Source organism: Argentina silus (genome assembly GCF_951799395.1).
Source record: "Argentina silus genome assembly, chromosome: 1".
NCBI lineage: Eukaryota > Metazoa > Chordata > Actinopteri > Argentiniformes > Argentinidae > Argentina > Argentina silus.
This window is the reverse complement of record NC_139655.1, coordinates 30584070-30602806: the sequence shown is the minus strand read 5'-3', so window position 1 is coordinate 30602806 and position 18737 is coordinate 30584070. Positions and strand designations below refer to the sequence as shown.

General features: G+C 43.1%; 1 protein-coding gene across 1 annotated transcript in view; it reads left to right on the top strand.

The window, feature by feature from the left end:
• The window catches only part of LOC310813822 (protein phosphatase 3 catalytic subunit alpha), a 62340-nt gene that overhangs the window by 30086 nt on the left and 13517 nt on the right, over window positions 1-18737 (top strand). The window contains exons 3-8 of the mRNA XM_083682952.1: window positions 7341-7465; window positions 7580-7691; window positions 8113-8258; window positions 9411-9550; window positions 12915-12992; window positions 14222-14316. Coding sequence (XP_083539078.1) covers window positions 7341-7465; window positions 7580-7691; window positions 8113-8258; window positions 9411-9550; window positions 12915-12992; window positions 14222-14316 — 696 coding nt within the window. The remainder of the gene's footprint in view (window positions 1-7340; window positions 7466-7579; window positions 7692-8112; window positions 8259-9410; window positions 9551-12914; window positions 12993-14221; window positions 14317-18737) is intronic.

The following is an 18737-nucleotide window of genomic DNA, read 5'->3' as shown; positions in this document are numbered from 1 at the left end:
GGTAGACATTTTGACCATGTTGAAGAAGCGGACTTGAGGATATTTCTATGTCTTTGTACATCATATCTGATGAAATGGTTAGAAGCCTGCCAAGTTACAGTGCATTTTGTCTTCTTTGAGCTCTATACTCCAACAGTTTGGATTTAAAATCAAATAATTACTATGAGTTTAAAGTAGAGATTCTCAGCTATAATTCAATGTTTTGTTTTTTCAGATTAATAAATAGTACCATTTACAAATTACAACCCTATTTATACAAAGTCCCCCAATTTCAGGGCACCAAAAGTATTGTAAAACAGGTCACGTCACATAATTTGTGCAGGCATAAGAGAGCTGTCAATGTCTAGTATTAATTCTAGGCTTTGCATTTCCCTTTGGAGTCTGTTAATGGTGTGGAATAAAGAGACATCAATGAAAGTCAAGGCAGCCATTATGAGGCTGAAACTTAGTCAAAACCTTAGACTTACCAAAATCAACAGTTGGTAAGAAAGAAAGCACCGGTGAGCTCAGACATCGCAAATGAGCTGGTAGGCCAAGGAGGACCAGTGGAGAAACACTCTCCAGGAGTTAGGTGTGAATGTGTCAGAGACTACCATCTGCAGAATACATCATTAGCCGATCTACAGACGGTTCACTGCAAGGTGCACACCACTAGTTATCCTCAAAAAGGATGGTCAGGTTACAGTTTGTTAAAAGGTCTGGAAAATGTCATTGTTTTGGACAGATAAGATGAATATCATCATGTATATTCATATGTTATATGTCAAGTGATTGCAAGAGGAAAGTTTGGAGAAAAAAAGGACCTGCCCAAGATTTACAGTATACCACCTCATCTGTAATGGTAGAGGGGGTGTATAGCTGCCACAAGAACTGGCTAACTTGTCTTAATTGTTGATGTAACTGATGACAGCAGCAGCAGAATGTATTCTGAAGTGTACAGAAACATCTTGTCTGTTCGAGTACAAGCAAATGCCTCCAAATTCATTGGATGGCGCTTCATCATACAGTAAGGCAATGGCCTCAAACACACTACCATAGCAACTAGGGAGTTTTTCAGTGCCGAAAAGCGGAAAGTTCTTGACTGGCCAAGTCAATCTTCAGATTTAAATCCAATTGAACATGCATTTAATTTCCTGAATAATAAGACCTCAAAACAAACGACAAAGAGAATATACCCAGTATTTGGTGGGGTCAGTGGGTCCCAGACAATTATTTCATGCAAAGGACTGTCGACAAAATACTAAACATGAGTACTTTATTTGGACATTATATGATTTTTTTCCAATACTTTTGGAGCCCTGAAATAGGGGGAGTATGTTTAAAAAATGTTGTACTTTTTAAATGGTAAACATTGAAAAAAGCTAAGCTAAGAATCTCTACTTTGACCCCACAGTAATTGTTTGTTTGAAATCTAAACTGTTTTAGTATAGAGCTAAAAGAAGATAAAATGTTTCCTCTTTCCAAAACTTTTGGAGGGCACTGTATTTGTGCAAAGATAACATGAACTTCATAGCACCAAACCCTAGGTTAAACAGGCTCAAATTCAATCAATTCCAGATAATTGGACAAACATATGACATATGGACAAACATATTGTGCATCAAGAAAGCCTGTTCAATAAATGCAGTTAACATTGTTTCAGTTTTACACTGTACTTGACACTGTTGTTGAAGACATGAATCCAGACATTCCGTTTCTGACTCCCTCTCTAGCCAATAGAAATACTATTGGCAACTAGCTGATAGACTCAGACCCTTACATGGGACTCGAACCAACGATCTTTAGGTGACGAGCGGAGATGGCATGATGCCTGGCAGCTGTACTGCTTGCCACACTAGCCTATTTGTGGCTCAGTGTTGCACAATGTGCTGTAAATGATGTCTCCACTGTCTCTGCCACCAACACAAATCACAGTGCTATTTGAGATCTTCACATCTTAGATAATGAGGGCAAAGCATAGGACAATTTTCTGTCATCACAGTGTGCTGGACTAGTTGTGGGTTGGGTACATTCCATTTACTAAATGACTGATGATTATTTTTTATGACTCATGCTGGTTTAATTTTTTTTTAATAATAATCTTCTAATTACCGCTGCTATTTTAAGTTAAATGTAAATGCAATAGCTATTTGTTTTTCATTCCAGGTCTCTCCTTAGACTAACATTGATAAATAAAGATTAAAGGATGTCTGAAATCTGTGAAAGGTTTGCAAACTTTATTGTTCTTTAGATTATTGTTCTCATCTTTAAATATGCGTGTAGGCTTCTCATCATGGTGATGTGTGTACATGTGGTCCTTCTCTTTCCTTACAGCAATGCATATTATTGTATTCAGTATTCAGAGATAACAGCCTTGACTTGTACTGTATGTAATAAGTTGTGTGATTCTACGTGTTGTTGTGTCAAACAGAGAGTGAGAGAAAAGGCTTGCCTCTGTTTACTGCTGTGAATTAGCCTCGGGGAGAGTGGAGGCAGAGGCTAGGGGTTACCATGAGGCTCTACCACTCCCCCCACCCCCACCACTCTCCCACACACACACGCACACACGCACACACACACACACACACACACACACACACACACACACACACACACATGCTTATTGAAAGCCTCACATAGACACAATTTTTTATGGAGAGAACCCATTGTCATTCTCTCATTTCGTACAAACTATCTTCAGTTTCGACACCTCTGCCTCTCATCTCTACCATCAATGTGTTAGAATTATTATTCTCTTTGCAGAGAATGCTACGGGGCCGGAAAAACGTGTACAAAGGCTGTCTTGCACATGCTACCAATGCAGAGGTCAAGGGCTGTTTGCTTGCCTAAAGCTACATCATTCACAAAGCCCTCCCACACACAGACAGACAGATAGACAGACTGACACAAACACACACACAAACGCACACACGCATGCACCCACCCACACACACGCACACACACACGCACACACACACACACACACACACACACACACACACACACACACACACACACTTCCTGGTTGAGCCAGATGGCAGCTCAGGTTTCATGGAGGGACTGGATGTGAGGAGGAGACCCGGGCCACAGTGTACAGAAGGCCATAAAGGACACATCCCTCTCACTACCGAACACCAGTGACACAGCCCACACTGTTTCTGCACCACGCTACCTGGCTGAGGCTCTTCTGTTATTGCAAAACGGGATGGTTGTCATACTGTATATACTGTGAATACCCTCAGCTAATTTGTGTTCTTGACTGTCATGGTTGAAATTAATCGCCAGCCCTCTTTAAAACCCAATTTGAAAAAGGATCCTATAGTACCTACTAACAGCTAGAGATGGGTCTGAAGTTTTTGGTAATCCATTAATTGATAGTTGCCAGAACCGATGAAGTGGCCCCACACCGTAGTGCATAATTGTAACGTTTTTTTTATTATGACTGCAGAGCTCATGCTTGACCAGCCTGCTCGGAGTGATTTGGTAGTGACAGTGAGTGAATTAAAGAGCAGGGTCTGCTTCTGTTGGATAAAATGAGAAGTCAATTTCGGGAGGAAAGAAAGTTCTTGTCAAAAGTTCAAGAATAAAATCCAGTATAGAAGCCCTATGAAATGCCTACAGTATTACAATGAAGGACCATGGTTGTACGGTATAAGATGCCGTTCAGCCAGGATTCAATGTCTGTGCAGTGTCCTCGCAAGGTTTCACAAGTTACAAAAGGATCTTATCAAGTCTTTTGTATCAGGATTATGCAACACAAGTCCTACTACAAAGGAATCTCAATCTGTCCATGTTAATGAACCTAGCAGTGTTTTCTGACTCCCTTATCACACAAGTACTTGTCCATCCCATGATTTAAACAGTAATAAGATATGAACACAACAGTCCTGTATACTCAACAGATTGAAGGCTGCAGTGCACTCCTTTGTAATCGCCTACAGCTCTGCAAACTTTAACTCCTCCTGAAGAGACAACATACAGTAAAGCCCAGAGGTACTGTATTACCAATCTGCTCAATCAAAAGACGATTTGGCACTGTCTGCCTCCCCGCGGATTTCACCAACTCAATGAGCCTGGCCTCTGGAGTGGCCTGTGTAGGTTACAGAGTAGGCTTGTGTAACGCAGCGCGCCCACCCACTCACTAGCTGCTGCAGCTGCCTGTTGATATGTTTCTACTCAGAGAGATCAGTCTCGTGCTGCAGCAGGCGATAGTGAGAACACAATTCTATCTCACTCGAGATAATGTACTCCCACCTGCTTCATCTTAGGTGGGCTGCTTGATTCTTGCTTCATCGTGATCGAGTGTGTGTGTGTGTGCGTGCGTGCGTGCCTGTGTGCGCGCGTGCGTGCGTGTGAGTGCCCAGTTCTGTGTGTCTGTTTTTCTGTGTGTGTTTGTGTGTTTGCTGTGATATAACAAAGCCCAAAGGAAAGCATTATGGGTTTTGTATTTGATATGCATATGTGCTTATCATGTTGTCAGAAAATGTGTACACAGAGGAACACTATTCACTACAGCCCGTAAATCTGGTCTCCTTGACCCCTGGTTGAACCCTGGCTATTACATTTTCACCCCACTGCCGCTTCTGTCACTGTGGCTTTATCAGTGTTTTTCAAAAGGTCAGCTTTGTCCAGGTCTATAGATCCACCCACACATAAAAGCACATCCCAGGTGCTTGAGCCTGTAGTGTAACCTTTTGTTGTATTCGGTTCCTCCCTGAATGCCTTGTTCTCGGATTGTTCTTCATCTCTTCCTATTCTGTACTAATTTTGCAGTCTGGAGTTTTTAAGAATGCTACCACTTGTGTTTGTTTTTCTCTCCAAAGTCAGACCTTCAGATCTCATCACAGCTCTTGGGTGGTAGAGGTAACAGGCGAAAATTGTTATTTTAGATTTTCTGCTCTGGTATACACATTCATAGGCCTACTTCAATGACTAGCACACTCCCAAGGGTCGCCCAGACTCTTTAAATGTTTGCACCCGAAGTAATAACAAGAAATGCTCACTTTGTAGTTTGTGACCGGACAACATTGAAATCTTTACTAAACTGTCACTGTAGTCTGTCACCAAGACTTTTCTAGGATGATTTAGAGTGCAGTCTTGTTGCTGTATATACAACATGTCGTGCACAATCAAGTTGATTAACCGTGAGATCGGGTCTGAATTCTCACACTGCCAACAGAATGGTTAGCAGATTGTGTTAAGCAGCAGGTGAAAAGTGCTTTGCGGGGTGGGGGTTGGGGGCACATAAAAATGGGAAACGATTTATGAGTCTCCTTTGAAGTTAGCCTAAACCCTGGAATTAAACAATTTGCACAGTGTGGGACTGTTAAAAGACAAATAGTAAAATGAGAGTTTACGATGCGTCTGAGGAGAACAGATTCCCTCCTCTCTGTCCGTCTCTGGGGGCTCGTAACCCGAGCTAATTGCTTTCCGATGCTATCCTCCAGCAGATGCTAATTGGTTGTCTCTCTGATACACTTCTATGGGGTTAATGCTCAAGCTGTTCCAAAGAGCAACATACACCGTACAGTCAGGCACACATGTCAATAAGTAGGTATCATCTGCAGAATGTGGTTTTGAAAAATCATTACAAGAGAAGCTATGATATCCACCTTCGCAACCATGTTTCCATAGCGAAGTGGACTGAGTTTTGTGTTAGTGTTAATTTTTTATTCACATTTAGAAATAAAATGTAGTTGAACATGATGGTTCCAATATTTCATAACAGACATGTGAGGTTAGAAACATGGAGATGGTGGAAAGTGGACGGTCTAACATTAGCCGGATATGAGAATGCAACCAGCGGAGAATGCAACCGGGGTCTAGAGAAATAAGCTGGTATCGGATCTGTAATGATGCCTGTGTTTGTGTGCCAGCATGCCTGTGTTTGTGGTTCCACTGGCCACTAAGCGACAAGCCATGGACAGGCCTCTGACGGCTCCTGGGCTCTCCAGGGAGCTGTGGGAGAACGGGGTCACGATGGGTGAAAGGAAAAGCAATCCTATTTGACTGAGTGGTGATCCCTGATTTCATGAGAGAGAGTCAGTCCACTGGGGGCCATGTTCAGGCTGTTGGCAGGAGAGAGGGAGGGAGGGAAGGATGGAAACACAACCATTCAAGACAGAGATGTCTCCATAGTTTGTGCCCTTTCTTCATCTTATTGTTCAAATGGTTCAGTCTAACTTTCGATGTACAGTGTTTGGTTCACAATGCTGGAATGACTGTGGTTTGAGTACTATACAGTAGGTCGAAGTTGCCCCTTACCACTGATACAGGGTCAGATGATGTTTCACCCCCCCTTGTTAAAGGTTAGGATTTCTGGCTGAGTAATCTGATCCGAGATCTATCTCAAGCGTTTGTTGATGGCCAGTTTGCTCCCTTTCAAACAGAGCACAATAGTAAGATGATACCCACCACTCTCATAGCTCTTTAAGGCTTCGTACTGCAGTGGTGTGTCTGGGTTTGAATAGGTCCAGCATGTTGTGTCAGTTCTGAAATGGTCTTGAAACAACATACCATTGCCTGAGAGCTCAGATATGAATGAGTCTCTTTTATGCTAAACTGTTATATCAGTGGATTTGATGGTGTGGGCTAGCCTGTGTTCAAAGCATCTCTCTCTGGGATTTTGCCCTTGGCCTGCAAGCATTGTTTACACTATGCAAAAGCAGCACTTACCATGTAATACTGTACAACACATATTCTGTCAATTTCATGTATTATGCATGATGCATGTATTGTGAACAGATAGGCGAGAACACCTTTTTGAACCAGTTGGCTTAGGTTCAGTTGGAGGAACATACAGTACAGTTACACAAGAGACTCTCACACCTGCAACCATTGTATGCAACAGGCTTTGTAATGTTTCCTTGTTTGCCGGGTACGAATGGTGCTTGCATATTGTAGGTCTAATTGCGTACTGGAGTTGGTTATTTTGGTCATGGTGACCTGAAGGAATAATTGGCTCGTCAATTAAATGTGTTGGCAATATGCAACAGATGCTTTATGATGTTGATAATAGATGTTAACAATTAATATCACAAGGAGGAGGAGGATGATAGTGACTCTAGATACATTAAGACTTAAAATGTTACCCTTTTACTAGAATGAGTACTCTTATAATCAATTTATTGGTGTCTTCATAAAGCATGGGTGATGCTCTCTGAATTGTATAATTCATGTCATCTATGGTTTATCAATGTATGCCAGTCAGAATTGTAAGATTTCTTTGTGTGGTACTGATGTTTCTCTCTCTCTCTCTCTCTCTCTCTCTCTCTCTCTCTCTCTCTGTGTGTGTGTGTGTGTGTGTGTGTGTGTGTGTGTGTGTGTGTGTGTGTGTGTGTGTGTGTGTGTGTGTCGTGTAGTTTGTGGAGACATACATGGGCAGTTCTTTGACCTGATGAAGCTGTTTGAAGTAGGAGGCTCACCAGCAAGCACACGCTACCTGTTCTTGGGGGACTACGTGGACAGAGGATATTTCAGTATTGAAGTAAGCGGATGTTCTATTATTACTCTGTTAAAGCTCAATTTAGTTTGACTACTATAATTTATGCACTCTAAAAAGATGTTAATTAATTCCAATGTCTTTGTTCCTCTATTCCAGTGTGTGCTGTACCTGTGGGCCTTAAAGATCCTTTACCCCAAAACGCTGTTTTTGCTCCGTGGGAACCACGAATGTAGACATTTAACAGAGTATTTCACATTTAAGCAGGAATGTAAGTATGGTTTGAGTGCCGACCACATTTTCAGTTTTTTTGTGTTAAATAATGTCAACATAGTCTTGCCAATAATGCTCACTACTGAGTGAAAGGGTAATTAAGCTGTTCTTTCAAAAGCAGTTATTTTTTATACAGTACAGTATCTAACTTTCAAATGTTCACACAGAAAAGTGCTTTTTGGCATCAAATGAAGTCAGATCCTTGCTCTCCTTGGTATTTATATATGTCAAAACTATTGCTGTTGGATTCAGACTCTAAATACCAAGGGTCAAATTATGCTGTATTTTTTTTATGTCTTTTGGATGTTTTTTGACACTTTTTTAAAGACTTTCCATTGGAGCACACTGCCCTAGTGTGTGTGTGCTCGACTGTTTGACTTGGCACACGCTCATCCACTGCCCTGTTTCTACCCTGACAGGTAGAATTAAGTATTCGGAGAGGGTGTATGATGCATGTATGGACGCCTTCGACTGCCTTCCCCTGGCTGCCCTTATGAACCAGCAGTTCCTGTGTGTACATGGAGGACTGTCCCCAGAAATCACAAACCTTGATGACATCAGGAAAGTACGTGTCCTACCAAAACACTGTTTGTCAGATCTAGTTTTTCTGTGTGACAATGTTTAAAGGGACACTCCTCAACCTCTGTTTTGGCCAAAGGGAGACACTACCTTTTCTGTTAGTAAACTGAAATCTAGACATTGGCAAATGTAGGCTAAATGCCACTGAAATATTAGAATTTTGTGGTAAAAGCAGCCTGGAGGGTAATTACCACCAAATTCAAATAACTCAGTGGTGGTTCCATTTGCCACCCCTCAGTATGGAAACATAAATGTTTATGTCTCTTTCACTCTGGGCAGAGACAGAGATAGTGCTGCTTATGCTGATGATGTTCTGATGTTTTTGAAATGTAAATGAGGTAAAGAGTGATACAAGATAAGTCAAGCCACAGAGAGAAAAAAATGAGCACACATTCTTCGCTCTTTCTTTCACGGAAATGAAGACCCTTTACTGTACATTTCCCTAAAACAATTTGCTTTGAAAATAATCACCTTGAGTATAAAACATGGACTGCCTCTCCCTGAATTCACTTTCAAATACTGTCCAGAGCTAACACAAAGAGTTGCAGGCCCCTCTCTGATTAAAAAAGGTTTAAGAGTCAGATCCTGCTTTCACACTAATTCAATAACTCCAATTGGATTTTGTGGCTGCAATCAGAGAGTCGCCCTGATCGAATCTGCTCTATTGAAGTCTCCATTAAACTCTCTCTGCACAATCTTTACGCTTTTCTCTGAGACGGATGAGTTCTTGACTGAAAGCAAAATCATTTCACTTGTTACCTTTTCATTCCATTGCCATTCAATAGATGTACAGTACAGTACAGTATGGTCAAGATTGAACATTTCTAGGAATCCAGGACAATACAGTAGCTTCAATTGTTCATCTGCATATTCTCGGCATTCAGTTATTTTTAGAGTTGTACAGAATGTTGAACAATCAGTAAACAACAGTATTGTACCTTGGTTAAAAGTCCTGTATTTTCTGATTATTTTTATTTTTTTTACATTTCTCCTGTTCGCTCAAATCGTTTAAACAAGTTAATGTCAAGCTTGTCTTAAGTCCAATATAATGACAAACAAAACACATTTCCATCGGTTTCACTGCTCTTACCTTTGTCACAGTGTCCTCACAGTGTTATCTCTGTCTGCTCTCCCACAGTTAGACAGATTCAAAGAGCCCCCAGCGTACGGACCCATGTGTGACCTGCTATGGTCCGACCCCCTAGAGGATTTTGGGAATGAAAAGAGCCAAGAGCACTTCACACACAACACAGTGAGAGGCTGCTCCTACTTCTACAGGTACAGTCAGCCACCACTTCTTTGCAAACTGCATTGTGTGTGTGTGTGGGTGTGGGTGTGTGTGTGTGTGTGTGTGTGTGTGTGTGTGTGTGTGTGTGTGTGTGTGTGTGTGTGTGTGTGTGTGTGGGTGTGCGCGTGCGCGTGCGCGTGCGTGTTATCATCCTGACATAGATAGATAGATTGATATGAAGAGCTTTTACGTTGTTGGAATATATAAGATTGATCGCAGCTTAGTTGTATATTTCACAACTGTTTCCTGATCCCCTGATATGGCATGGCAACAACAGAGAGGGGGTGCGTACATGGTCTCCAAATAGAACATTCACCATTACTATTAATGCATCACTGAACGGTCCTTTGCCAAATGATGTCTACTCAAATCTGCCATTAGCTTTTTTCATTCATTCCTCTTTCAAGCCTCTTTAGTCGTTTGTGTTCTGTATGTCGGCCCAGGGTGTAACAGTCGCACTATGCCCTGCATTTGTGGTCCCAGATAAACTGGCCTTTTTTCTCATTAGTCTGCCTGGAGTATTTACGTAACACATATTAACTGTCCGTAAATCGAGCTCGCGAGCAAAGCAAACAGAGGAAATGCTGGAAGCGAGGAGCTCAAGCTGTCGTGAACGTAATGAACTTGTGCATTACCACAGGCTACAGTCCCCAACGAAATGTGTTTTTAGTGCTCTCTCCACTCATTAAGGGCTGACACACGCTCACTTGGCCCTACCATGCCAGCGCCAAGCCAGCCGAGGCAGTCTGATCTATCCCTTGGCTTCCCTAAGTGGAGATGCGATACAGCAGCTCCAACAAAGGAAGTGGATTGGCTGGCATTTTTCTCAAACCTGGCATTACATACAGTACTTTGGTGATGTCACGTCTCTCAGATGTTTTTATGGTGCAATATGTCGTTTTATATCTTGTCAAATAAATAAATCGATGGATAGAAATGTGTGTGTGTGTGTGTGTGTGTGTGTTTTAGTTTGAGAATTGAATGTACTGTAATTGCATTTTGTCTAGTCATCACATCGGACAACATTGTAATAGATTTCTACCCCTTTAAGGTTCTGTGTTAGTCATCTGGCATGTTTTGGCATTTGCTAAACCAAAGTTAGTCAACAGCCCAAACCGAATATCAGATCTTCACAGGACAATGAGGCGTTGTGACATCCAAAGAGAGAGAGGGAGAGAGAGAGTGTGTGTGTGTGTGTGTGTGTGTGTGTGTGTGTGTGTGTGTGTGTGTGTGTGTGTGTGTGTGTTTGTGTGAGAGGGGGGGGGGGGGGGGTATAATGGAAAAGGTCATGGCTAGAACATGTTCCCAACAACCTGGACACATCAGAGAGAATTAGCATCTTTGTCACTTGAGAGAACAAAACATAACCAATGTTGTTGCCCCCAGGTTCTGCCTGGGATACTGTATATTTCCACTGGCATACTACAGCCATTATGAAGACGCTTCGGAATTACAGCGACCCAGTACAGTAGTAGTGTTTTGATATAGTCAGTTGGTGTTGTTGCTTAAACACACTACTTAGCTTCTTCAAATAGGAGTGTTAAACTTGAGTCCAAAACTTGAGTCCATGTTTGTGTCTGCTGCTTCCTGCACTCCGACGCTATACAGCCACCTCCTGTGTCTTGGCTCGCATTCCTCTGCTGCCTTGTTGTTTCACAGTGTCCTCCGCTGCTTGTGCCCCGAGGGCGGGTAGTAATTGGCAGCACACTGGCATGCTGGGTTTATGAGTGAGTTGAAGCTGCAAACTGAGGACAGAACAATTCCTGAATTCAAGAAAAAAAGACATCTGTTTGGTGCCTTTTCCTGGCTTCCATCAACCGTTTTATCCCGGCACCATAGGCCCCCTCATAACTGTTTTACACACTCTCTTGAGGCGTGAAATTGCATATGTTTTAAATATGTGCCGCATCTTTCCAGCAGGACACTCTATTGTGTGTGGTCATGACATGTTGGACAAGATACAGTTTGTTTATCTCTGTTTTTCTTTTTATCAGTGATTATTTTTGCTGTTGGGTCACGGAACCACCTGGGACATAAGTAGGGGCTAGGAGTTCTTCCTAACCTGATAAGGGAAAATGGTGGTCTCTATTCAGTCGTCAACACTGAACCTATTTCTTGGTGCAATTCCCTCTGGAGTTACAAGAAAAGAAAATCCCCTTCAGTGCAGGCTCCAGAGAGAAACCTGAAGCAGAACAAATGAAATCCTCTTATGTGTGTAACAAGGGAATGTGAATGAAGACATTTGTTCACTTTTTTTTTGGTAACATTAAAGTGAGATGTTTCATCCTCATCTTGTTAGATGAAGGATGACAATGAACATTACGAGTGGCTAGAAGTGGGAGGCTTTCAAGAAACTGTATCTACCCATCACGCAAAGCAATGAGTTGCACTCTGGAGACTCCAGACAAAAAGCATGGCAATTGTCATGGTAATTATTCAAATCCAGGAATAAACACTTGAGTTTTTCCTGCTGTACTGTTCAAAGTGATCATTCTCCCACATGTGTTGCCATATCTCCAAATGTACAACTGAAATGTCAATTTGAAAATGGTTGATTATAGTTCGTAGGTTGTATGTTTTTTATGCACAGTAATTGCGATTCTGCACCCAATATGAGAATGATGTTTACTCTTGAATCATTCTCATATTGCTTTAGAGCAAAGCTGTTCATTAAATAGCCTTCAAAAATTCTAGTGGAAAGTTATGGAAGTATTTTGCCTCCCATTTGCATTACATTTCACAATGTTTGTAGATGTGTACTCACTTACTAAGTGGTACATTTTTGGAAGTTGATTTAGGATTTTGTAACTTGGGGTTTTAAGTGGTTGGTTGAATGATGAGTGGCACTGCCTACCTCACTAAGAGCAAAAGAACATTCCAGGACTCCTTCTTGGGAATGAAAGGTTATAGAGTGGAATAACCCTGAAACTTTACTATGCTTTAATTACTGGTAGTTTGTTTTGGCCTCTTCACTCTTAGTCTGATCAGAACAGCATGAGTACACAAACGTTATACACACACACACACACACACACACACACACACACACACCTCTACTCTATTTCTAGTGTTTACCGAAGAACTACAGTGGTCTGAGATTCTACTAATGCCTAATAATAACTTATTTTATTCCTTTATGGTGGTGACATGACAATGTTGTGCCTACTGACTTGTAAGAATCAATTAATATGGTTTTGATCAACTGTTTTATTTGAAGTAGTGGAGTAACCTCAATAGCTTTTTCTCCACAGTCCCTGGTTGGTCTTGAACAAACAAAACCACTTTCTCCGTATGTGACTGTTGATGAAAGGAGATGTGTTAACCAATCATGTGTGCCCTCTTCTTCTCTCACAGCTACCCTGCTGTCTGCGACTTTCTACAACACAATAACTTATTATCTGTCATCCGGGCCCATGAAGCACAGGATGCTGGGTAAGTGCCTACACCTGACTTTACTTTTGACTTAACTTGACTTGTTCTTCAATACATGATATTCTGAAAGCGATGAGAATTCTCAAAGAATAAACGTCTGTGTCAAAATACTCACAATTCCGCCTGTCAAGCAGTGGCGTTGCAGCTTAGCAAACACATTTGAACCTGCAGTTATTGTAACAGGGCCACACTCAAAGTAGAGCTACAGTATGCCAAAGCAGTAGAAACATGTATTTATCATAGGCAGTATTTCTCATCTTGAGCTTCTATAGGCTCAGGTGAGTGTAGTTGATTTGGAGAGAACAGGTCGTATGTTATGTGCTGATGGTGTGCTGTTTTATGCATGTGGAGCTGAATAGGGAGGGGGTCTGACGAGTGAGAGGTCTGTCCCTCAGGCGAGACGAGGCAGGTGGGAGGCACAGAGACCTGTTTGTTTACTATCGTGCTCCCACCGTGTATCCACATGGGCTGTCTGGCCCGCTCCCAGGGGAGAGGAACAGTTGCCCTTCACCACAGATAAAGGATCAGATGACTCTCTCCAATCCTAAAATGAATCATAAGGGGGTTGCAAAAATAGCTGTCCCTGTATCAGGTACCTCATGTCTAATGAGGCACATATGATCGTCCCCTAGAGGTTGGGAGAAGAATACTACAAACCACATGGAATCATTAGAATATGTTGCCCATAACCACCAGCGTCAAGGGGCAGGGTCACCTCTGACTAGTATGAAGAGCCCCACCCTGCTGCAGCAACAAACCCACACACCATCCTTCAGTAAACAACACAAGTCGAGAAAAACATGTAAGCAAATCATATAAGCAAATCCCTTCAGTCCTTGTGAGATTAGCCGACCTTTGTTAAGGGTCCCTAGTGTTCAATGGCTCACACACATCATCGACAGGCTGGCCTATGAGGCAGACGGCTCCATTTCATTATATTCCTCAGGATGTCATTGATTTGTTATGCTGTAGTCAACAGTGTGAGAGTGAAAGCCCCTGTCGCTCTGAGTTAGATATTGGATTGGAAATATGTGGGAAAATATGGACGTAGATGTTTCTCTATGTTAGATGGAGAGATATCAGCCCATATTCGAAGGGTTTTCATCTTTGTGTGGTAGTCTATGTTCACTACTAGTGGTCAATGTTACTGCGTTTGGAAGAAACACACATTGTAATGCATTATATATATATATATAATGTTACTGCACTAATGACTCTCCCATCTGTAGGTACCGCATGTACAGGAAGAGCCAGACCACAGGCTTCCCCTCCCTAATCACCATCTTCTCAGCGCCCAACTACTTAGATGTGTACAACAACAAAGGTAAGAGCAGAGAGAGTGAACAGTGTTATTTATTTATTAATTTATTTATTTGGATTGTTTGTTTGTTTATTTGTAAGGAAGCATGCACAGCTTGTATGCTGTACTGTTGTTCCTAATGCGCTATACGTTTGGTGGCTGGGCAGGACTGACTCAGCAAGATGACTTCATCCCAAACGATAGGGGCGCTTCCTATTTACAGACAAACAACATGATCAGCGTTCAGAACTGCCAAGGCTGCCTTTGTTGGCTCTTCCCAATGTGAACGTGCCATAATGGAGGGCAGAGAGAATAGCCAAAAATCATGACAGTCTAAATATGTATTTGTCACCTCTGTGTTTACAATGATGTCATCTTGCTGAGTCTACCTTTACATGCATAATGTGCTCAGATCAAACGTCGGCTCCTTCTAGAACAGATTATACAATGGGTGAAAACAGCTGACTGTATGTTCTGTATGTAGGCCCTGGCACGGCATTAGTTGCACACATCTCTGAGGTTTGGTTGGGGATGGACTGGGCTGGGCTGGACTGGGCTGGGCTGGACTGGGCTGGGCTGGGCTGGGCTGGACTGGGCTGGGCTGGGCTGGACTGGACTGGACTGGACTGGACTGGCCTCAGTCCACTTGGCATGCTGGACCCCAGGAGGCAGGATAGACGGCTCTTTGTGCAGTGAGTCAGCGCTATCCACTCAGTGGCTCAACAGAACTACACTGCAGGGGGGTGGGGGGACGGGGGTGGAGACTGCCGGAGAGATAGGAAGTTAAGACACCCCCCTGTTTTTAACACCCCCCTGTGATCTTCCCATGGTGTGATATTTTCACAGAGGTGAATATTGAGGTGAAACCAGTGATGAGTTTGCATGAGGGCATGTTGTGGGATGGTTGGCAAGAGACTCTTTGAGGCGCTGAGGGGGCAATAATTATTGATAAGTCATGACATTTTGTATTATTGAAATGTAGTAAAATAACAATCATTTAGCGGATAACAATAATGCTGAAATGCAAATTCCAAAACAAAATGATTATTATTTCCCTAAAAGGCGGTAGGCAACCTAACCGGATGTAAAACCTAATTTCAGAAAGGATGAGGTACGGCTCCATGCGATATTGTGGTAGTTAATATTGTCACCAGATTCAATAGGCTATTTGCCAGTGATTGATATTCCGGGGGCGTGTGTGTTGGATTGAATGTTGAATCTCATATTTGTAGTTAGGTTCATATACCTACAGTATGTCTCTCTATTTTGTGCGTAAGCAACTATAAAACCACCAAGCCACCAAACATGTTGGTCATGTCATGAATTACGGTCCCCGGCCCACCGTAGAAAATTCAAAGGCCCGCCCAACGTATTGGTTCTGGCACCGGGCCTGGATGTCTTATTGTATGCAGTATTAGGATCCACAGCAAAGACATCCACAAAGCGTGAGTCTTATATTTGGATGGGATGTTTTTTTACAGCCCCTAAATTGTTAAGGTTTTTGATTCTGCCTTGATGTTCCTTAATCTTGACCCAGTTTGATATCTGATCCCAGCTGTACTATACCAACTCAAAAGTAAAGAGTTTAAAATAGCTGGCCTTGCGTGAAGGACAAGAACGCAAGGACTTACTCACCCCCAGCAAAAGCAGAACTAGATCCCCACTTCCCACTGTAGTTTCAATGTAGGGTTTACACCAGTTGTATTGTTTATTATGTATACGGTTGTGATAGTTATTGAAGGCCAGAATTATTGAGTTTTCTAGGTGTAATTTGTATTTTATTTGAACAACACGTCAATGCTGCTGACACACTTGACTAATTAGCTCTTTAGCCCTAAAGACTTTCTAAATGAATACATTAGCATATTTAATTCTCACCTTTATTATTTCTTTGAAGAACCGCCTAATGGGGTGCATATGATAGATATGTAGGCGGCACCCACCGATTGAAACACAAGCGACTGTAATGGATTGATCCTCTCTCCTCTTGACTGAGGGTTTGGTGCGAGCGGCTTGGTGCCAGTCCCGTTCCGTGATTGATGGCGAATCGACCGCCTCCGTAAATTTTAAAGAGCTTGGCCCATCAGTCTTCCAGGGGGTGGTTGCCAGATTAACCGTCCAGCTCCCCATCAGTCTGCAGCTCTGGGACAGTGTGCCCCCATCAGTGAGGGGGGCCTCTATCAGGCAGCCCGACAGCATCAGGAAACCCCAGTCTCACAGGCTAGTAGCAACAAAGAAACAAGAAAATAGCCTAACACTGCTGAGTCAGCATATTTACTGCCTGAATAGCTTTTTGGAGGGGATTAGATAGAGCTGGAGTCAGATGACACGTTGTTCATCACTAGCTGCTCTCCAGGCTGTTATTGGCCAAGCTGTGTGTGGTCACATGACCTGGGGAGACCCCTCCCACTGTGACCTCCCTGTGCCCCCTCCCTAAGATTACACCGCCTTCTAGACAGAGATGAACTGCCTTAGACCCAGCTCCCAAATGAAAACACATCGCCTCCGGTTCCCCATCATTCCTTCACTCTCGCCCTGAGCCAGAGACATTAAAACCTGGTTGCAATAGAGAATAGAAGACCGAGTGTCTCCAGTCAAGCAGAGAGAGTGGCCGCGCTCCATGAAGACTATTTTGGAGCCACAGGATAGTCACGCAGAGAAATAAGGATGGGGTGCTCTTCCCTGTAGAGAAACTACACGTCCCAGCATTCCCTTAACCATATGGTGATGTTATTATTCATGTTTGTGTTGTGCTGTCATTTACCCTGTACACTGATCACCTTACGAACGTGTGGGCATGTGAAAATAGCTTCCAAATGCGTTCTGAAGGTGAAAAGCTAGGTATCGCTTGTTTGAAGATGAGTGACAGATTTGGGCTTAATCACATCGTTTTTCAAAAGTACGGGGAGTGAGGTTTCCAAATTAGCTACTGCCTTGTTTCCATCAATGAGCACTGCCACATACTTCTATCACTTGTGTTTACTAACATGCATCATAGCTTAGACGCACCTCCGTGGCTGGCTGGGACGTTGTAATCATTCAGACATATTACTTCCATTTTCTGGCTTATTTGATCAAATAGTTTTATATTTCCTTGCTATTTAGACCACTAATAACATGCTGTTGATTCTTAAGTTTGACGTCACTTATCTCTTCCGTCGGTGCCGCACCTGTACCAGACGTACGTCATCTTTCCTCTTGTCAGTTAAAAATAAAATGGCAGTGAATGTACCAGCACAAGCTCCGGTTTGTTGTCGTTGGTTTCAGCACTTCGCCAACAAAGCCACTGTTTCAGGTCAAGGATTGTCTCTTGGGGTTGACGTGCACCAGTTGCGCAGCCCCGTCAATGTTGTTCTCTTGAAACAGTATATGAGTCATATATCATAATAATAACAGTATAGAAGCGCCTGCATCCTCCCTCTCCTGTTGTTCATCCATGTCATGGAAATGGAGCTGGATGGAAATGTGCTGTTGCTGTCGTCTAGAGAGGTCTGGCATGGAGACGTGTCAGAAGAGCATTGTGTCTGTTAACCGCCAGGTCAGAAGTTAGGAGGTCGAACTCTGTTTCCTGTGGGTTGTCATGTAGCAATGCAAGGGGTGGAAAGCGGTGGTATGGCCAGCTTTGGCGCATGGAATGAAAAGCAGGATGGATGTCCGAGGCAGGGATGACGTCAGCGGAGCGGGAGTCATCTACCTCCACCCCCTCCCCCCCCCCCCCCCCCCCCCCGTCACGAATGCCACACCAGGGAGCCTCTCCGGGCTCCAGGGATTCCCAGCGCCAGCCAGGACAGATCAGATCAGCTCAGGGGCGTCCCATCCTCCTCCTAGGTCATCCTCTCTCACTTTCATTACAGCAGCACAGTGTGTGGTACTTTACTGGTTTACCAATACAGCAAATCACCTCTGTGATAAAACAGTTGTCTTAAAAATGTGATTCATTATCAGTAACTCAATTATATTGATTTGCAGTCCTGCAGTCAGTCCCTAGGGCTGCAGACACACACACACACACACACACACACACACACACACACACATCGTGCCACTCGACTAGCTATTTGATTTGATGAAAACAGATGATCAAATGTTGACTGTGATGTATCTTGTAAAATCAATTAGGAAAATGAAAACATTGGCAGATTTCTGTTTTTTGTTTTCCTTTCTCGCTCTGTGACGAGGTGACTAGAATGCTTAAACAGATCCCAGAGTGAACAGAGGAGGGAAATGGGCAGTCAGCCTGGCACTAATCCAGAGGGCTTGAGTGGAACTCCCATTCCTCCAGACGGATTTTGATAGCCCTCTTTGTTACGGGGGGGAAAACCAGCACTCTCCATGAATAATGAATGAGCGGGTGTCGACCCGACATGACTGCGTTACAGTGGCAGCCGCCTCAGCCCACTGCCCAGTCTTCCCCAAGCAGTAGCAGCATCATATGAGCTGACTGT